Here is a 21,497-nt window from a genome sequence, read left to right as displayed (position 1 = left end):
TTGTACACAGACGTCATTTATAATTAACAGTGGGACTTTTTCATCAGATTTGAACTGGTAACTCTGAAGTCGAGTCTTGCTTGTTTTTGTTCTCATACTAAAGACAATCCAACCACTGGAACTCTATATTCACACGTATTAATCTTTTATCACATAAAAGCTTGTATCTAAAGGGCATACTGTATGTGATCTAGCGCTAACACAAAATAATGGGATCCTGCTCAATAAATTGCAACTGCAATCCTTTTCTCTGCGATGTTGATGTCTCCTCCATGATGGTGCCTCACTGCTGTCTGTCCATAGAGAAAACCAGTTTACCTGTTATCCAAAACCAGACTTTTACTCTTGTATCTTTAGAACCTCAAACTGGGCAGTCAGGTACCTAAGCGCCATTGCAAATTCAGAAACAGAGATAATTGATGGTGCATACAGTATACACATGTGTTTCATACAATATAGCAAGCATTTGGGGATCTGCCTCGGTGGTGTGATTACCCCATGATTCACCATCTTAAGTTTCTACTCTTGAGGGGAATTACAGTGAAGTGTTGAGAAGCTTTCCTGATCCTTCTGACTATAACCACTAAAGGTAAGTACAGTTTAAAAAAAAATTGCCAACTCCATAAAATCAGCCCACAAATGGAGTTAGCAAACCCCTTTGTGGCTATTCAACCCTGCACTGTTCTGGAAAGGCTTTTCATAAGATTTCAGAGTATGTCTGTGGGAATGTGAGCTCAACAAATTTTTAAGGTTGGTCTGGCAGCGGCGAGAGTGAGGTGGGGAGGAGGTGCGGCGCACAGTGTGTGGAGCTGTGAACAGGGCCAACTGATCGGAAGCCGATTAATCGATTATTGAAAAAGTTGACAACTTTTTCAATAATCGATTATAATCGATTATGTCGATTAGTTGTTGCAGCCCTAGTTAGAAACTGATATGTGTTGGATGAGAAGACCTGGCTCACAGTTGGTGTTCCAGTTCATCCTAAGGGTTGTCAACAGGATTGAGGTCACAATTATGTGCAGGCAATTCATGTTCCTCAACACCAAACCCATGGGTCTTCTTTATGGTGTTGGTTTTGCACACAGGGCCACAGTCATGCTGAAACCGAAAAATGCCTTCTCCACACTGTTGCTACAAGGTTGGAAGCACACAATTGTCAAAAATGTCTTTGAATGCTGAAGCATTAACAGTACCTTTGGAACCCACTGGAAATACCTAAACTAAACAATTTGGAGAGGTATACACTTTCTTTTGGCCATTTAGTGTAGGTTTGATGGACAGGTGTTCACAATATGTTGTGGATACCTTATGGTTTGGGAGCCTTTGATTAATTCCTCAAACACTATCTGCAGTACTTTGGTCAAGCTGAAGTTTTACTTGATGACATTTAACAACCAGATATTTCCTTTGCACTCACCGTATGGGATCCCTTGGTTCCTATTTGTGGAACAGGAGTTCTTTTCATGGGCGAAATGACCATAGACGGCAGAGTAGATGTTGAGTAATTTGGGCTCCTTACAATGAAGCTTCAGCTCGCGGTTTTCACAAACAGATGTGGATTTATATTCAGCTATAAACAGAAGCGCACACTAAGCAAACAGTCTGTGCAAACACTGGCCTTCTATATATAAAGCATAGGGCATATCATACTATATAGCAGACGGGAGGATCATTACATGGCACACGCTTTTTATAGATGTCACACATCTGTGCTCACTTGGCAAATATCCTACATTTCAATACTGCAAAACTGTCATCACACAATAAAAGTATCACAATTCCCAGTTATGTGGTTTGAGGCTTGCTCTATGTACACAGGAAATCAAGGGAACCATTACTTGCATGTTCCAGAGTAAAGTTTGTTATTTGGAGAATGGAACTGACAGACTGATATAAAGGAACCAGTGTCTGTAATGACAGAGGCAGCAGGTCAGGCTCTCTTTATGCTTCATGAATTGTTTCCTGTACAAATATCTTTGCTATCCTCACATCTGCTCGGTGGAATAACAGGGGAGATAGACTGACGGAGATGAAGCGTGGCATTCTATAATAAAATCACAGAGACTAGCTACATGTATGTTCTTTTCATATAAACATTTCATAGCAAACCACGCTGTTGCAAGCTGAATAGCCCACTGTAGAATGGGCTCATGAAAGCTCTTATGATCTAATTGGCTGCAGAAGAGGCTCTCAAACCCATCTACAGACCTTAACAGCTCAATCATTGACTAATCCACTTGTGTTTCGAGGAGAATTCTACAAAACATTCACTACTGTTGATCACGGTTTTGAGAAAGCTCTGCCTTCAAGCAGATATGTACTTGGTCCATTCAGGACAAGGCAACTAGTTTTCCTTAAAGGAACCAAGTCCCTCTGCCCCTCTTTCCTCCTCAGTCCCATCTTCTTGGTCGGATGTACAGATATCTATGAAAGGTTCTATTTAACTACGAGAAGTGTTATTCTGCACTAAAACCTTCATCCTATCTCCTAATTATCTTGTTTGCTATCATGAAATTCAGTATAAAGGAAGAATAATGGTTTAACCAATTCTTTTTTGGCATATACATTCTTAATGGTCCACATAACTGGGGACATCATAGGGAGGTGTCCATTGCCTATTTATAACTGGGGGCGTGTCCACTGCCTATATATAACTGGGAGCCTGCCCATTGCTTATATATAATGGGGTGTGTGACAGGGATTTGGGGGGCATTGGGGGGCATTTATCAATACTGGAGCAGACAAAATCTGGAGCAGTTGCCCATGGCAACCAATTAGCTTCTCTCTTTAGTTTTTTCGGCTAAGCTTTGAAAATGAAAGGTAGATGCTGATTGGTTGCCATACACAGCTGCTCCAGATTTTGTCTGCTCCAGTTTTGATAAATTCCCCTCCTTGTGCTGAAAGTGAATGATCATTCCAGGGTGAGGGGGTGTACTGTCAGTGAATGGTCATTTGGGGGTTGCTGTCAGTAAATGCTCCTTACTGCTGGGTTCAGTGGCTCTTTCTGGCATCCCGCTCAGCTCCTGGCAACTGGGGATGTCAGTGAGCTGGGTGGGAAGCCGGATGAGAGTGCCACTGTCGGTGGAACACCATGGCTGCCCCCCTGCCGCCTAGCCAACACACCCCTGTACCTTGAAGAGTGTGCCCGGCCAAGGTGATATCATGTAAATCCAATAGCTAAAAAGTGCAGTGTGCTGATGCTGATTTTTGCATTGGTTTTGTTTTTTGCTGGGGGAGATTTCTTTTCAATTCCCATCCCAGTGACTAAACAGGAAGCAAGCAGAATTACCCTCATTAGAGAGAAGGAAGGCAGGTGGGCAGGACCTTATTCTGAAGTCAGAGAAGTCAAGTCCTTAATGAGAAAATAAACCCGGTATCAGATAGGAACACAAAGAAGGGCTTTTGGCCACAAAAAGGTAACAGCAAGTTACCAGCAAGGTCAGTTGTAGCAGATCCTCTTAGAACCTTTCCATTTATAATGGCTGACAGGTTCCCTTTAAGCCTTCAGCTTGCACAGCAGAAAACCAGAGCGGCGTGTACAGGTGCTACATGAATCGCTATAGTCTTCACTCTTGGATCAGATGCAGAGAAACAAGTCCCTGGTCCGATGCCAGCGACAGTTTTTTAAAAAAGAAAAAAAAAATCTCTTTCTACTGTTGTAAAATAAGCCTTTTCAGCACTGGCAGAGAGTGCACACTTGTTTAATAGGATTATTCTCTCCATTCAGGCGGAAGACAAAGTCCTTTTTCATGTAGTGTAATCAGCACAATACTGCTGAAAACATCTTGAGTATAGTTGTATCCACACAGGGCAGACAGTGGGTAGCTGCTCGGTGCATGACATAACAGGGCCCCGGGGTAGCCAGAAATGGGCTCTCAAAGGGGAAAGTTAGCTTTAATGATCTTTTAATAATGTCCGCTTTACTTCTGCCATTAATCGTCCCTGTCTGCATGTGTTCCTGAATTTACTGGGATGAACAGACGGCTCGGAACATGCGTGTGTGGTTTATTGGCCTTGAAGTGTCATTTTAGAAGGAATCCTCCCAACAACATTCTAAATGTTAAAGTGCTAAACTCTGGGGAAATTTAAAAAAAACCTTTCGGTGGAGCTCTCCCCCACACTGCAAGGGTTAAATGTTTGCTTATGCCATGGGGACTTATCCCCTTGGTCCCACAGGCTTCCTCCATGATACGCGACCACCCCTCTCAGCCTCTTCTCTGGGCCACTCAGTTGGTTGCAGGCACTCTGACGCCATCAAGTACAGTGCAGGTAGGGTTGCCACGTTTTCTTCCAGCGAAGCCCGAACACCACCCATTAATATGTAAATATCACAGTGGAGACTATTTTGAGTGGGGGGCCAATAGCCCCTATCTTAATTTTGGTTGCCCCTGTCTGCCTGACATCTTTTGTCCGGGTTTCTGCTGCCATGAAACCCAGACACAGCATTCAAGACCCGGACTGTCTAGGTGAATCTTGGACAGGTGACAACCCTAAGTGCAGGGCCAACAGCTCTGCACTGTACGTGAGGACACTGAGGGACCGTCTACAACCCGGAGCACTGGGAAAAAAGGGGAGCACCGGATGCCCAGGGAAAGAGTGATATAGTAAGTAACAGTCTTTTTTCCTGGTACCCCCAGGCATAAACGAGTATTTAACCCCTGTGGTGCAGGGGGGGGGTTTCCCAGAAAAATAACTCTGGGAAAACTAAAAACTGACCATAGCAAGGTGGTTTAGTGCTCATTTTGTCTAGGGGCTAAAAAAAAAATTACTCGCCTGATCCTGTCCCTCCAGGCTGCTAAAACGGTCCCTGCAGCAGCTTCTCCCCTGGGCTCCGGCGGTCTAAGGACCAATGATGTCATTGCGTCTTATGCTGGTCCATTGGCCTTCATTAGAAATAAGAAAGCCAAGGGACATTCCATAACCGAATTGGGTGAGGCGAGCACTGACTGATGTGGGACCGTTGATTAGGGCAGTAATACAGCTTTATTTGAGCCCCCTAGACAAAACGCGCACTTAACCCTTTCAGTACAGGTGTAGCCCCACTGCAAGGGAATTTTTTTTTCTACCCAGAGTTTTTCTTTAAATTTTCCATTTACCACTTCATGACTAGAAGTCATTGATGTCCAAGTCAAATTTAGCAGTGCCCGCTTGCAGTACTTGGAAATAAGTCTTATGCTTCATCTGTATATCTAAATAATTCTTCAGTATTTTTTGTACTGAACTATTAAAGGGAACCTGTCAAAATGGCTGTTACCTATGACAGCTGAGGCGTCTGCCCAGCCATTGCCCGACTATTTTATGCAAAGCTGCTTTCACATCAGAGCGTACCAAAGCAGCATCACATAGCAATGTACCTGCCCTGGCGTTATAACCATTCCAAGGTAACGACAATGGGAGCCTTTAATGCTGGATAGGAACACTGGGTGTGACAGGCAACAGTTGATATGCCCCCAAGTCTTTTAGTCTAAGCAGCTCAGTTGTGCTACGAAAACCTCATGATTTCTTTGTTTGTATCGCGTTACCTTTATTATGAGGTGCTACACAAGAGAAAGTAAGACAATTGAACAATCGATCTCTGTCAATTACACAATGCAGCAATTTAACAGTGAAATCTAAGCTATAAGTGATTTGTCTCCTCTCTTCTCCTCCACAGACTTAAATAGGTACATGAAACTAATTGATAAACGATCGATCATTTAGGAGATTAGGCCCCTCCCCTCATTCCCCCTTCATGTGTACCTCTGCAATATACTGTATATAATGGTTCTCCAGCCATAGCTTACACACAAAAAAAGCAGCACAGGCTGCAAACCTCCTTTCTGGCGCTCTTGTCTACAATGATACTTTTTACCACTAAATGTCCTCAGTCTTCTGGGTTGAATGACATACTGTGAGTGCAGGGTGTCATGGACCCACCCATGAAGTGGTGTCACCACGGCTTATGGCACTTACAGTGTAATAATTCAGACAGCAGTGGTGACGTCATTAAGTCAGCAGCCTTCTCTGCAACACTGATGACCGCCCATTGCCAGGAGAAGAGTTGAAGAGGGTCCTGCATGTCACATGACCAGCCTGAAGACAAATCTTTAAAAGGTAAGTATTAGGGATTCACTGATACCGATACTGGTATTGGTGCCGATTCTGAGTATTTGAGCGAATACTCGTACTCGCCCAAATGCTCCAGGTGCTTGTCCCGATACCGGAACTTCCATTATAAGTAAGCCGGGTGGCGAGTCATTACCCACCCCCCAGGTTCCTGATTGGCCAGAGAGCCGGCTCAATGCTTCCTCGTCACCGGCTCAATGCTTCCTCGTCACCGGCTCAATGCTTCCTCATCACCCAGCTTCCTGATTAGCCTCCTGATAATCAGGAAGCTGGGTGGCGAGTCATTACATGTCACCCGGCTAATCAGGAAGCTGTATGCGAGTCATTACACTCCGCCCGGCTTCTTTAATGGGACTTCCGGTATCGATATTTGGTATCGGTGAGTACCGGGAAAAAATATCGCTACTCGTACTCAATACCAAAAAAACGGTGTCAGTGCATCCCTAGTAAGTATTAAATAAAAGCATAAAATACACAATGGGGACCTCTGGGGAGGAGCCTAGAACTTGGAACTGGGCTTTAATCTCAAAAGACCAATCTCCTGTGACCCAACAGGCGCCTGCAGTAGCACTAAAGTAACAATAAAAATGGATTTTTGAGATTATTTTCAGCCCTTGCCCTAGGGAGAGGTAAAAAGTGCCCATCGAACACTGACCTCAGACTAATGTGAGAGATACGTAAACAAATATGAAAATGGTATGACTTTTTTAAATATGTCAATACCGAATTAATTAGCAACAAATAACTGAAAATAAAAACGTCACAAGATTTGTGTAATTACAGCTGAGCCATTCAACAAAAGTAATATTTATCCCTCCGAGTCAATTACTGAACTGAATATCACAACAATATCGCTTTTCTTCTCTGCGGCAGAGCAGGCTGGAGGAATTCTATTATAACAGCTTTCCGCCTAATACGGTAAAACATTTTTTATTCCATTACGTCCGTCAATATTGAATCTTCTTATGCCAGGAAGTAGGGATGCCGATAAAGGCAAATGTTAACAAGTAACCTATTTGACAGCTAGGAGCCTATTCTGGTGAGGTTTGGGATCTTCATAATTTTCAGGAGAGTAAAGTCAACCTTGGCAAGGCAATTTTTCTTCAAAGGTGTTCCTTAACCACTTGCTGACCGAGGTGTTTAAACCCCCTTCCTGTCCCGGCCATTTTTCAGTATTCAGCGCTGCGGTACTTTGATCGACATTTATTCCTTCATGCAACACTGTACTGAAATTAATTTTATACCATTTTTTGGGGGCACATATTTTCTTTCTTTTGGAGGTATATAATCACCACTGGGAGTTTTATTTTTTACTATATAATGAAAAAAGTACCGTAAATTTCGGGGGAAAAACATGTTTTTCAAATGCTATGTTAAAATTTTTTTATTCTTACCCATATTTTTGGTAAAACATAAAAGATGGGGTCACATCAGGTTTTTTTTCACTTAACTTTATTATTATTATTATTATTATCATCATCACATAGGGGGCTAAGAAGTCCCCTATGTGATAGCAAAGAGGGTGTGATAGGTCCTCTTTATGGAGACCTCAGGGGTCTTTAAGACCCCTAAGGTCACCTAGGGACCCCCAAAGAAGTTGATGAAGCAGAGATCTGTTTTCCCCAGCTTCTGAAGCCGGAGAGTGACAGCAAAATGCGGAATTGATGTAATACAGTATATATCACTTCCGCATTCTGACAGCGGAGGGGAGTTCGGAGGGAGATCGTGTACTGATCTCCCTCTGATCTCTTGTCACAGAGCTGCCGTGCTGGACCAGGCCCACCACGGCCAAAGCGTGGTGGGCCTGGTCCGTACCAGCGCTGCAGTGGGTGGGCACCGATCGGCACCTCATACAAGCGATCCGTCGGCCCTATAACCGGCGGATCGCTTGTATGTAAACAGGGATTGCTGCCTGTTTTTAAATTTCGATAGTTTTCTCGCTCGCACGCGCCGTGCGGCATGCACAAGTGGGCGGGGCTAAAAGGCCGTGTTTAGATGGCCGCTCAGATCCAAGAAGCTCCCGGACATCCGTTTAATCACAATGGTTGGCCGGGAAGCAGTTGATGCAAGGTTATCTTTGACGAACAACCTCGCTTTAAACTGGTCATAGACCAGTAGAATGTAGTTTTAAAAAATATGTTTTTCGCAACGATCGTCCTACATGGTGCCACACGGAAAAAAGTTTAGCCATGTCCTAAGCTAACTGTACTTGGGTACCGCTCGCTCCTGTGTTCAGGGCAGCCTCAGCCATCCAGGAGTATGGCTCCAGCCATAGGAATGAATGGCATGAGAGGCTTCCATGTACAGCAGGTCCAACCACAGGGCTGCACAGTGCAGAAGAAGGTATTTACATACATAGGCATCACTAAGGGGTGGTGGTGGGAAGCTTCAAAGTACAACTTCACTAAAAGTGAAGTTGTCCTTTAAATTAGGACATATGAGCCAATTCTACATCCCATACACAATCATGTTAATAAAGCTAAACTCCAGCCTTCAGTTTTACACAGTTGTACCGGCTCCTCTCCTGGACTGAAATTGCCTACTCTGATTTCACTGCACACTGTGCGCTTCTTACAGTAAACATTAGAAGCGGCAGGAAATCAGATAGAGCCCGCCTCATTTCCTGGCCGGAGGATGTCCATCATCATCTAACTCTTTCTTACACAGTTTTACTGCTCCTGGCCCACCCCTTGTATTCATTGGATTTAGTTCTTTCAATCAAGGAGGCTCAGCATCACATGTGGGCATTACCTAGGGCAGTCTGTATGCAAAATGAAGCCTGTCTAGGAATGCCCACTCCTCTAGACTGATATCCACCTATCGATTTGAAATTTGCATAGCTTCTCCCAAGAGCCATCAAACTGCTTGCATCAGGGTTTAGGATTACTCAGAGGAGTATTGAAGCAGGGTGCTGTGATGTTTTCAGGAAGCTATGCACATCTGACCCCTCCCACCAGTCATAATCTGTCTGCCTTGCATGGAAAAGCACAGAGATCCAGTGATGACAACCTGAAACCATGTAATGAAAAAGCAGAAAGGTTTGATTTAAAATGTTCATGATGAACGGGGAGGAAGAACCAGGGAAGGCAAAATATAAGCGGATTAACCTTCAGCTGTAATGCACTTACTAGGTTTGCACTTGTAAGACACCAGAAGATATTTGGTAGTACCCGGACATGGATCCAGCCCAAATACTCGACTGTTCACAGGCAGCTGGCAGGACCTTAGATTCTGGCATTCATCCAGGACTTTCTAAAACAATGAGAGTTACACAAGCTTGAGAGCCGATCACACCCAGCAACAATGTATGCATTTAGTGACATAGCATACAGTATACATGTACAGACAATAGGCTATTACACTCACATTCACATCTTGATGCTGTAAATGTGCATTCAGACAATCTTATCTTCTATTCTGTATTATATTATTCGATGCAAAGGAAAACCCATGAAACTTTCCTGTGCTAAATCTTATCTGTGCACTTACTTAAGTATCCCTCTCAGTATTAGCCAAATCTATATATGAAATCATTTCCTTTTTACACAATAGCACCCCATGCAGGGAAGGAGACCAATAGAGAGACATCATAGACTGCACTTTTATTTGATACAGACTGTAATACAGAAAAAAACAATACGTGATCAAGGGAATATTTAGTAATTTTCCATATTATTTTTTTCCATATTATATTTTTAATGCTTTCAAATATGTTTTTTAGCCACGGAAATATAAAATTATGACACGTTAATTTTTCATATTTACATAATTTACATTTCCAGCCAGCAAGTGCACTTCTGGGCTTCTTTTCACCTTTACCAGGCTAATCTTGCCTGCTTTACTGAAACAGCATGTTATTTACAGACCTCAGTAGCTCCAGCTCTAATTTATTCACACACGGCTCCCTGTCTACTCTGATTGCCCTATGGAGTATCAATTATAGTGAGAGAGAGAGAGAGAGAAGAGAGAGAGAGAGAGAGAGAGAGAGAGAGATGGAAGGAAAACATTTTCTGCTATGTTTTCTTTTTAGAAAACTCATAATTCATTTGTAAAATAAATAGTTAGTGCAAATATTTAAAAAATACTAAAAATAAAATGTTAAAATGTCTGCCACTAAACTAAAACTACACATAAAATAAGTCCCTGCAATAAAGAAAGTGAACACTTACCCCTCCTGCTACCTGCACCACCAAACACTGCCCTGCTGAAGAAAAATCGTTGGCTGAATTCTTTTTAAGAAATCGACACTTCTGGAAGTGTCAATATACTGGAAGTGGTTTCTTCTATATCACAATACATCATTACAGGACACTGCAATGATATAGAGGTTGGCAGGAGAAATAAATGAGTGCATTGGGGAACCAGGAGATCGACATTCCCAAAGTGTCGGTTTCTGAAGAGACTTCAGTTGGTGGATTTTCTTTAGCAGAGCAGGGCACAGGAAAACAAGGAGAGGCGAAGTCTGAGCCTGAGCCTGAGCCTGAGCCTGAGCCTGAACCTTATGACAGCTTAGTACACTTTAAAATCATACAATCTTCTAAAATAAAATAAAACTGACCAAAACTGTTATGTGTCCCCTTTTAAGAGAATCTGTGTATGCAGAATTAAACAAGCAACAGGACCAAAAGGCTAAAGACCCAGAGCTGGCTTCATCTAAACTCCAAAGGCCTTCTTGTGTCAGAAGTTTCTTTGGAGGCTTAGTTTTATGTTTGAATATGGGGAACCCTGGAGATCACATGTAGACAGATATATCCCAAATAGATATGACCTGGCCTTATGTATATGTATTGATAAGTTTATTCTCCAGTTCTTCTTGAATAATAAGTGACCTAGTAATCGGCCAGTGGGCCATCATGTTTCATTGTTCCAACTGAAGCAATATTGTGATTTGCATCATTCTTTTAAAGACATTTACAATTCTGTTATCATTGACAGAAAGAGTATTATGGCTTTGATATTATATAACAAGACGGTGAGGCAGTATGCTTCGTAAACAGTAGTGTTGATCTTGTTGATCTGTTAGGAGTGTACACGATTTAATAAATAAAGATATTTATTAGACATGTAAGCTGTGGAAAAATTCAGTTTGGTTCGGATATTTCATTATTTCGGGATTTGGATCCGAAAAGTCATTTTGGTTCGGGTTTTGGACAAAATCCAAATTTTCGTTCGTTTCGGATGAGTTTAGGAATATTTGTTGCGAATACCACAGAAAACCATATACAGATATTATTTCTAAAGTTGAATCTCCTACACCCAAATGGCATTCGGGATCCGAATTTTCAAATTTGCATTCGGGAGCTCCCGAATGCCATTTGGGTCTGGGAGCCTCAGCTTTAGTATTATATTTATATAATGTATATGGCTCCCATGTTGCCGTAATGAAAATTCGTATTCAGACCCATTCCGATGCTTTAAACAGAAAAAACATCCGATTGGCCAGAAAAGTCACATGTCCGATTCAGTTTCATTTTTGAATGAAATTTGGACCGGATCCGAAATCTGGAAATGGAAATTTGGATTCGGACACATTTGGAAGCATTGGGATTCGGATATATAGATGTGCCCGCATATCTGAAAATTTGTGCGAATTTTGATTCGAAACTACAAAAATCACACATGCCTAATATTTATGAATTTACTCTACTTAGATATCGTCAACTGTATCATACCGTAGACAATAAACAGAATCATGACATAAGTTCCCTCAACTCTAGTGTCCTAGTATGTACTAAGCCTCGTCAACTCTTGCTGATATGCCCCACTCCCTACAATGATCAGTTCACTGCCAGATTCTTGAATGACCACTGAACTTTAGACATTGGACTGGTAAATGATAGGGATGAGGCCCATAGTACTCCACAGGTACACTATCATAGGTTTGATGATAGCCATAGTCACTCTAAGCTATTACATTATCAGAATTGTTAGTCAGCATACTGTAGCACCTGACAGAGCCAATTTATAGAGACCATAGAACCATTCATATTAGTTCTTGCCCCCAAAGAAACTTTAAGCCTTTAAGCCCATAGCAGGTTCATACACACAAACCCTACGGTCAGTTTACCTACCAGTATATTTCATATTATTTTTTACCCCCAAAGAAAATTTTAAGACTAAAGCCACTATCAGACTCACACACACAGACCTTACCGTCAGTTTACTACCAGTAAATCTCTAATAAAAATATAACTAGGAGCAATAGGAATAGTTAGCAGGAAAGGGAACACCTACTTGTAGCGCAGTTGGAGCAAGGCACGGCTTATGAGGACTGGGCATGGTCTCCAGTGACAGTGAGGGACACTTTGGTGAACCGTGTAGGTGATGGCCATAAAATGCAGACTGGATGCTGATGGTGGAATGTCGAGGACACTGCAGGGTCAGGTGATCACCGTCACAAGCTGATACAGTATGATTCTGAAGCAACCTTGTCAGATAACCTAAATAGATACAACAATAGCAGATTGATGAAACCAAAGCAAGCAGAAACTTTTTATTTAGTTATGTTATCATTCTAAAATTCTCCACAGGGTAACACATCAGTGATAGGAGTACACAGATACACAGATGACCATCATAAACTGACTGAGCAATTCCATGAAAAAAAAATGGATTTGTACAGAAGTGACAGTGATAGTTGGTACAAAATATAACACTGGCAGGGATGCTTACAGCAATTACCTTTACTCAATGGTTTAAAACTCTTCAGAGAATAACACTATGAACCAAACACATCCCTACAATACCCCCAGTTACATCATTCATGAAGAATACATGCATAAAAGATTGCTTAATCACACTTTTTAAACTCTGCTTTCATTTTAAATATGAAAAAAACAATGAAACACCTGAACGAAATTTAGTGCAATAAAAACTAGGGATGCACCGATACCGATACTAGTATCGGTGCCGATGCCAAGAATTTGGGAGAGTACTCGTACTCGCCCAAATGCTCCGATGCCTGACCCGATACTTCCTGTATCAGGAAGCTTGGCAGCGAGTCATTACACGTTGCCTGGCCTCCTGATTGGCCGGGAAGCCGGCTTCATGCTCCCTCGTCACCTCATGACGAGGGAGCATGGAGCCGGCTTCCCTGACATCTGATTGGTCAGGAAGCTGGTCAATCAGGAAGCCGGGCGCTGCGTAATGACGCGGCGCCTGGCCTTCTGATTGGCCGCAAAGCCGGCTCCATGCTCCCTCGTCACCTCATGACGAGGGAGCAGGGAGCCGGCTTCCCGGTCATCAGGAAGCCAGGCGCTGCGTCATTACACGGCGCCCAGCTCCCTGATTTGCCAGAAAGCCGCTCCATGCTTTCTCGTCACCTAGTGACGAGAAAAATGGGGACGGCTTACCTGGTAATCGGGAAGCCAGGTGGTGAGTCTTTACACGCTGCCCGGCTAATTAGGAAGCCAGGTGGCAAGTCATTACACGCCACCTGGCTTCCTTAATGGGACTTCTGGTATCAGCGAGTACCGAAAGAAATATATCGGTACTCGATACCGAAAAACCGGTATCGGTGCATCCCTAATAACAACCATATGATAGTTAAAAAGTCAGCATGATAGGCAGTGTGTGGGTGACTTTGTGCCTCCACAGGCAGTCATACTGTCCTAGGGCATGGGCAACATTTGTGGGACTATTACACCTAAATAAGTTTTTTGGTCATCCCATTTCAAAACCATAGCCAATAATAAAGAGTTGGCCTCCTCTTGGTGACTATAATAGCTTCCACCCTTCTAGACAACTTTCCATAAGATTTTGCAATGAGATTGTGGATGACCTGTTTTCAAATTATTCCAACATTGTTCAATACGGTTATGATCAGAGTTCTGTGCACTTCACTCCAGATGCCCCACACCAAACCCATTAAACTATGTCTTTATGGAGCAGGTTTGTGCACAGAGGGGCAGTCATGCTGGAACAGAAAAGGGCCTTCTCTAAACTGTCACCACAAGGCTGGAAGTACACAATTGTCATCAATGTCATTGCATGCTGTAGTAACAGTACCTATCAATGTTAACACCTGAACCTAATAATTTGGAGGGGTGTCATATATAGTCATATAGTGTATGCATGATGGTCAGGTGTCCACATACTTTTGGTCATGCTATGTATATAGACTGTACTACTGGCAGTCAGAACCATGATGATGTGCGATGTGTGTTCCGTCCCTGACAGCCGTATCACCCTAGGCCATGGCCTTTGTTGGCTAAGCAGAAATCTGGCCCCGAATAAAAAGCTTCTCCTCTTCTTACTTCCTGTCTGGATTGATGAATCTCACCCTTTGTCACTTACTTGTCTCAGGGAATAATACACAGAAGTGACTTATCGGCTTTTCCTTCCTGCCTGTGATTGCGTAGGCTTTATCATTTGGCAGAGCCCTGTGACTGGCAGGCAAGAAGAGCAATGTAAATACTGATTTGAGAGTAGCTGCCAATACATTTATTTGCACCGACCTTTACAACAGACACAAAAGGGCAAATATTGTAAAGGAGCATTGGAGAGTAGGATTTGGGTCAAATAAAAAACTGTTCATCCAAATTAGGAATAATCTGCGGTGGGAATGAGTTTAGGTTTGGATGAACTCCTTTGAACACTGAAGTGCTACTGGCCACCTGCCCAATCGGCTGCGGGCTGGGGCATTCCCTGCCCTGCAGCTACACATAAACAAAACATTCTTATGCTGACATCATTGATTTTATATGGCCATATGGCCAGTCTGGTATTTATAACTGGCCCCATGAACTCCTCTCATCATCTCCAGTCCTGCAGCCACACCCTTACCAAGGTCTTCACATACAATGCAGAACATGCAGTTCTGAATTGTACATGTGGATATTAATAGCCCACCCATATTTGAAGGCTGGAGCGGGATCAGAGAAGAGTCCCAGCTGTCAACGGAGGGAGGAATATGGTAACCATTCCTTTTTACTACATCGCTCTAGACTAAACAAGCATTAGACCTGGAGGGGGGGTCACTCAAATGTAATTTTTATAAGATGACCAGAGTTAAGCTTTAAAAGGAGAATCTGCCTAGAGGCCAGGGGCAATACAGACAGTTCTTATTTCAGATACTTTAGCAGATAATGCTGAGTGTTTTATCACTATAGGAAGATACAAGATACTGTGATGACAAGTGCGATGTGTCTACAAGCCCCTATCTTGTCCCGTCTGCAGCCAGCTCTCACTCTGGTATTTCATGTTGTGCTACAGCCCAATTTTCTTCACAGCAACGTGCCATGCTATATTTAAAGCTGTCAAAACAGCAGGTGATCGCACTATTGTGCTGTAAGCGGTCCTTCAAAGTGAAACCAGTATCCTGTGTCCACTGCAAACTAACAGTTTCTCTCCTCACAATAGCTGAGATGGAGGTCTATGGTCGACTGAGTAGAAATCTTAAGCAATCGTGTGTAGATGAAATTCCAGGCTTGTTACAGCTGACTCCATCAAAGAAGTCGCTCTCTATGCCTTATCTTGCAAATTAGTTATTTTATGTGTACCTGCCATCAATTCACAATAAAAGGAATGGAGGATGTTTTGTGATTTTAAAATGTAGCCTATAAGGAACATGGCCTGAGATCACATTACAGTCAGTTTCATGAAACACAATGTTTCCAGTATATAAAATGCATTTTGTTATTTCCTTATTTTTACAACTGAAATTAAAGGTTTCATTGCAGGTATCAGCTAAGCATACCACATGCATACTGTACTGTCCATTTTTGGACCTTGTAAATATGTATTGTAAGTTCCCGCATGTTAAAATGAGCCTGGGCTTTGCCCATGCAGGGAGAAGCAACAGGTTCACTTTAGTTTGGCCCCATCGGCTGCTTCCTGTTGCCCCCCCCCCACTGCTCATTTTAGCCCATTAGATATATAGTGTCCAAATTATGCACCTAACTGGTAAAAGTAATAGGTCAGATCCCCAAAGATTTATTTTGATACCTGCTGCTCTTGACTTAACATCTCTAACCCTTGTAATTCCCTTAAAGCCATGTTCACCTCATTAACTTCTACTCCCAAAGCCCCCAAGCCTCTTAACTTGTTCTCTTCACTTAACCACTTAACTCCTGTAACCCATTTACTCATTTCCTCCCGGAAAAGTGATTTAGCTCTACACTTGCACAAGGTGATACAGCTAATAGAGAAGGATGGTTTGGATGGCCATGTAGGCCCTACAGGATCCACATGAACAACATCTTCTGTCTCTGTTAACATATCAATTCCTCTTTTTTACCTTTCACACTTTGCTCCTCCCTCTGTTCTATCGAAAGCTCCAACTCATCGAAATCTCCAACTACCTCACTTCGGGTGCTCAGAAAGACTGAAGCTCTGTACAGTTGCGGTGCGCAGGCACGCATAGCGCTTTCAGAAAACTCGTCAAGTTTGCCACCTGCTGAATACTGTTAAAATGCAGCTGTACAGAGCTCCAGTCAGTCTTTGTGTTTTGCAGTCTAACGCCGTATAGTCGAAATCTCCAACTTGCAAGTACCCGGCAGTAAGGTAGTTGGAGAGTTCGATGAGTTGGAGCTTTCAATAGAACACCCTCTCCTCCTGAAGAATTCAGCTGTACACTTGAGGCAGGTTCACATCTAGTCGATTGAGCTGTGGAGCTGTTTTTGCGCGGGTTGTGCAGTTTCTTGGCTCGATTTTCAATGCATAGATATGTCTGGGACCAAAACCGCACGACAACTGCCCGAAAATAGTTCCTGCCCCTTTTTGCGCAACAGACGATCTCGTGACGCAGCGCAAAGGTGTGAACAGCCTCCATTGACTTCAATGCGAATCTGTGTTTTGCGCGATATCGGGTGGCTAAATCCGTGCCATAAATCGTCTAGGTGTGCACCAGCCCTAAACTAGGTGATAGAGCTGTCTGTGTCTCTGCTGGGGAGATCCACACCATGTATTTGTACTAGTGACCGTTGTCTTTGGTACAGAAAGTGATAGGAAATCCAACATTTTAAAGTTGTTAGCAAAACAAGAGGAAAGAGTAAGTCACCCAATGGGGACTCTTTTTCCTTTAACAACTGTCTAAAAGGGAAATCCTTTAACTTTGGTGAAATTTCTTTTAATTTTCTGTTGTGTCTCCAGGACAAGAAGTAATAGGAAAGTCTGAGCTTGATCAGAACTTAGATGGCTGTAATTACTACGGGTGACCAGATGTAAATGGCCTGCCTCTGCCAATATCCACCCACATCTGGTCAGTAAAACCGGACCTGTCCTCGTTCACACTTACTAGTCCTGCCCTCCCTCCCTCTCATTCGTATACCTCCCTCTTCATTTCTATCCCATCCTGATGTTGTCTGATGTCCTGCCTCTCCCCTCAGCCCCCAAAAGCAGACAGGTAGACCCCGCGGTTTACCCTCCTATATGCATATAAACCATGGCTTACCGTACAATATGACATTTAAGATGTACATTACAATTCCCCCCACCCCCAAAAAAGAAAAAAGAAATAAATAAAACACGGTTGTGGCAGGTGAAGTTATGCTGTTAATGTTTGATCCTTAGCCATTTACGCGATTGGGGATAGCTGATGTAGATTTACTTATTACGCATATGTATGCATATGTCTACTTATTACGTTTGCATCATGTGATTGTGTATGTGTTGTATGTTTATTGTAAAATGTTGATTACAAATAAAGAAAACCGGACCTGGATGCAAATTATGTACTGTTTGGTCCGACAGACCTAAGCGCACCCTGAAGTGGACAGATATAGATGGACACTCATCCACTTTCAGGGGGCCACCCATGGGGATGTATTGCAGTGCAGTTTTTGATCCTTCTAATTACATTTAAAAAACAGATTGAGCTAAAAGATCTCAACTTATGGACAGCCATAATAATGGCAGTTCCTGTCAGTTGAGTTCTAAAGCTGAATGTTTCGTTTGATCCGATAAGGACCTTTCAAAAACAGTAGCGTGGTATCTGAATCACCTCATATCTAAATATGCACCAACTTTAGCCTTTGTATTAATGTCAAAGTAAAAGAAAACTTACCATGTTCAGCCGACTCCTCCACTGGACTGCTAAATTCTAAACTGACTCTTTTCTGAATACTGGTTTCCTTCTACGATACCTGTTTCTAATGTTTAGACAAATATATCATCAATGGTCCTTTTTCATAAATTCCGACCGCCTTTTCTAAGGCCAATGACTTTTGTGATGGCGGCATCATCATACAAACAGAAAATGCCATAGGCCAGGGGGAATTGTACAGGTTTAATGGAACAAAGGCTCGGAAGCCGTCTTCTGGTGGAAATTTACCATCTCTCAGTACATTCTGCTTTCATCAAGTCACAACAAAACTTCAGACATCTACTGATCGTCTGACACGACTCGTGGGACGGTTCAGGTATTGTGTAAACAGCTGCTTGTGTTCTAACGTCATTCAGAAACGGTACATAAAAGAGTGTCTTAGCTTTATTTGTACATGTTCATAGTTCCTTCCATTGACTGTGTATTCCTACCGTACTTCAAGCCATTTCTCATCACCAACTACTGGTGACAATAAATATATATATACACCATGACACCATATATACATCATGACTTAAAAGGATCCTATAGCTTAATGTAGGTGTAGACATTTCCTATTCTAAAGCCTTTTGGATCATAAACAATTCCCTTTTTTTTTAAATAAAATACTTGTTAATATTTTGTCACCTTTTATTTGAAACTTGTCACCTTGCTATTGCTGTCCCTGCAGAGGAGATTCACGCCCTCTGTTTGCCCTGATTACCGCTGTCCATGAGACAGGAAGTGGTCGGAAAATCTAAGATTTTAGAGTTGTCACACAAGAAAAGAGGTGATTGTAAAACGTCCAATAGAAACAACTGTTCTAACTTTGTAGAGATTTCCTCTCACTTCCTATTGTACCTTCAGGACAGGAAGTGGTGAGAAAACTCCCTGATGGGACACAGATAGCAAAAACTGACAGAGGGTTTTACACTTTTCTTTATTTACACTCTACTTCTACTCCAAATTTAAAAACAAAAAGGTTTTGACTATGCAAACACTTTAAAGATGAACTTCAATAAATATATATTTTGAGTACTACAGCACCAGTCCCATAAGTTGCCTCTAATGCAGAGTATCCTACGACCTGCTGGGTGAGGATAACTATAAAAAACATCCCTTCAATGAAGCCAGATACTCCCCACTTCTGTGATCTTCTAATGCCGGGGGATGAGAGGTTCGGCTGTGACTGTGAAGGATTGTTCTGTTTGCCCTCTACTTCCTCTCCGCTTTCTATTACCAAAACTCCTTGTATTATTTTCCCAGAATTCAAGGCGTTTTGTGAATGGTTGAAGGTGACCCTGTCATTCATCTGCCCTGTGTCCATTCACAGAATGCTTTGTATTCTGGGAAAACAATATAAGGAGTTTTGTGAATGGGTGACAGGACAGAAAGGGGACGGCAAATGACGTGATGCCTTCACAGTCGCAGCCGCATCTTACATCCCTGAAAGATTAGATCACCCCTGTGTGTAGTATTCAGCTGGAGTAACCAGCAGCCAGCAGGACATAGCACTCCAGGTAACTGGAGTTTAGCTTTAAGCTCCATTCACACTTCTGCAATGCCATATTGTGCAATGTGGTGCGCGGCGGAAGTGCAGCCCATTCATTTGGATTGACTGCTTATGGCAGCTAAATCACACTATGCATGGCCCCTCTTTTTAAAATGGCACCACATCACAAAGTAATAGGTGACCATGCAATGCCATACAAGGTGCGCTGGGGTATCATTAAGGCCTCATTCACACCACCCTCAGTGCGTCCCGGCCCGTTTGTGGCCGGAACCAACTGGATCGAATTGAGGCCGGCTCAGTTTGTTGTGGGGCGGGAGGGAGCGTGGAGGTGCATTGAAATGAATGGCACCACAGCCACGCCGATCGGCTGCACGGGAACGCAAGGCACATCAATGCCAGTGGTCCGGTCGGTCAGAAAAAATGCTGCAGTCACCGAGAGTGGTATGAACGAGGCCTAAGATATAATGGCACCACAGCGCACCTAACACTGCAACATGCCATGTAAATGGAACCTTAAAGGAGAACTATGAGGTGAGGGCTTTTTACTCACCTCATAGTTCTAGCCGACCTGTGACAATAAAACTGTCACAGGTTGGCTCAGTAGATCGGGAGGTGAGCGAACATATACCGGCGTTCGCTCACCTCTCGATCCTGTCACGGCTCTCTGCCGAGACAGGGGAGGAGCTGGATTCCCCACTCCGATACGCCAGCGCTGACTGGCGGAACGGACAGGGAGGGGGCGGTTCAGCTGGCTCTGCCTCTAGATAGGCAGAACCAGCTGTCACTCACGCAGCTGGGCGGATCTCGACATCGATGTCGGGATCCGCTCCGGCTGCGGCGTCTCAGTAAACCCGCGAGCTGTAGCTCGCAGTATACTCAGCTTAGGGTAAGGGGAGGACGCTAGTTTGTGTCCTCCCGTTACCCTAAGGAGAACTATGGGGAAAAGCCCTGACCCCGTAGTTCTCCTTTAATGTTTTCTGTAAAGCTTTGTGGAATATGTTGGCAGCATTTAAATAAGGAATAAACCATAGAAAAAAAATGTGATGCCGATATATGTATCTTCTGGTGGTAGTATAGACCAGGGGTGACCAACTCTGGCCATCCAGCTGTTGTGGAACTACAAGTCCCATGAGGCACTGCAAGACTGACAGCTACAGGCATGACTCCTAGAGGCAGAAGCATGTTGGGATTTGTAGTTAAAGCAAAGCAGGAGGGTCGCAGTTGCCCACCCCTGATGTAGACAGTCCCCCTGGGTGCATGAGAGGATGTAGAGCACAATTTTCTCATAGGAGGTAGCTGTGTTCATGTTGTTTACAGCTCCCCAGACAATACCAAACTCCCCACATCCCTCCGGATAATCTTCACAGATCATGGAAACTATTTTCTTGAGTCTGAGGATGTGTTTAATGATACAGACCCACAAATAAACATGACATCCGCTTTCATACATCAACTTTTCCTACATGTGTAAATAAACTTTAAAGTGTATCTAAGCTCCAAAACAGAAATAGAATATATTGCAGCTTACAAATCCTATGTTTTGGTGGTAACATTAAGCTGGCCATGCGTGGAACGAACTTTTGTCCTTTCCTCCTGAAAATTGAATTTTGTTGAAGGAGCTCGGTGGAAAATACTGGGCTGCAGCAAATCAGTTGAATTCACTGTTTGTCAGAATACAATAGCCGGAAGGGGAGATTTCTCCATTCACGCTGCTTAGTGTTCAGGGTTTTTTCCCCCTTTATTTTCACCTGGTTATTCTACAAGTAACACACTTCCTGTCCTAGGGTGGCAATGCTCACTCACCATTCTGTATCTATGGAGAAGCAGCGTTGCCATCCTGGGACAAGAAGTGAGGTG

At 43.1% G+C, this 21,497-nt stretch overlaps 1 protein-coding gene across 1 annotated transcript in view; it reads right to left on the bottom strand.

Moving 5' to 3' along the window:
* EVA1C (eva-1 homolog C) overlaps positions 1-21,497 on the bottom strand; it is a 66,676-nt gene that overhangs the window by 13,935 nt on the left and 31,244 nt on the right. The window contains exons 2-4 of the mRNA XM_018565004.1: positions 12,340-12,545; positions 9,234-9,357; positions 1,418-1,570 (exon numbers count right to left, since the gene is read on the bottom strand). Coding sequence (XP_018420506.1) covers positions 1,418-1,570; positions 9,234-9,357; positions 12,340-12,545 — 483 coding nt within the window. The remainder of the gene's footprint in view (positions 1-1,417; positions 1,571-9,233; positions 9,358-12,339; positions 12,546-21,497) is intronic.

This window comes from Nanorana parkeri, unplaced genomic scaffold (genome assembly GCF_000935625.1).
Source record: "Nanorana parkeri isolate BGI_ZX_2015 unplaced genomic scaffold, ASM93562v1 scaffold805, whole genome shotgun sequence".
NCBI lineage: Eukaryota > Metazoa > Chordata > Amphibia > Anura > Dicroglossidae > Nanorana > Nanorana parkeri.
This window is presented reverse-complemented; position numbering and strand designations above follow the sequence as displayed.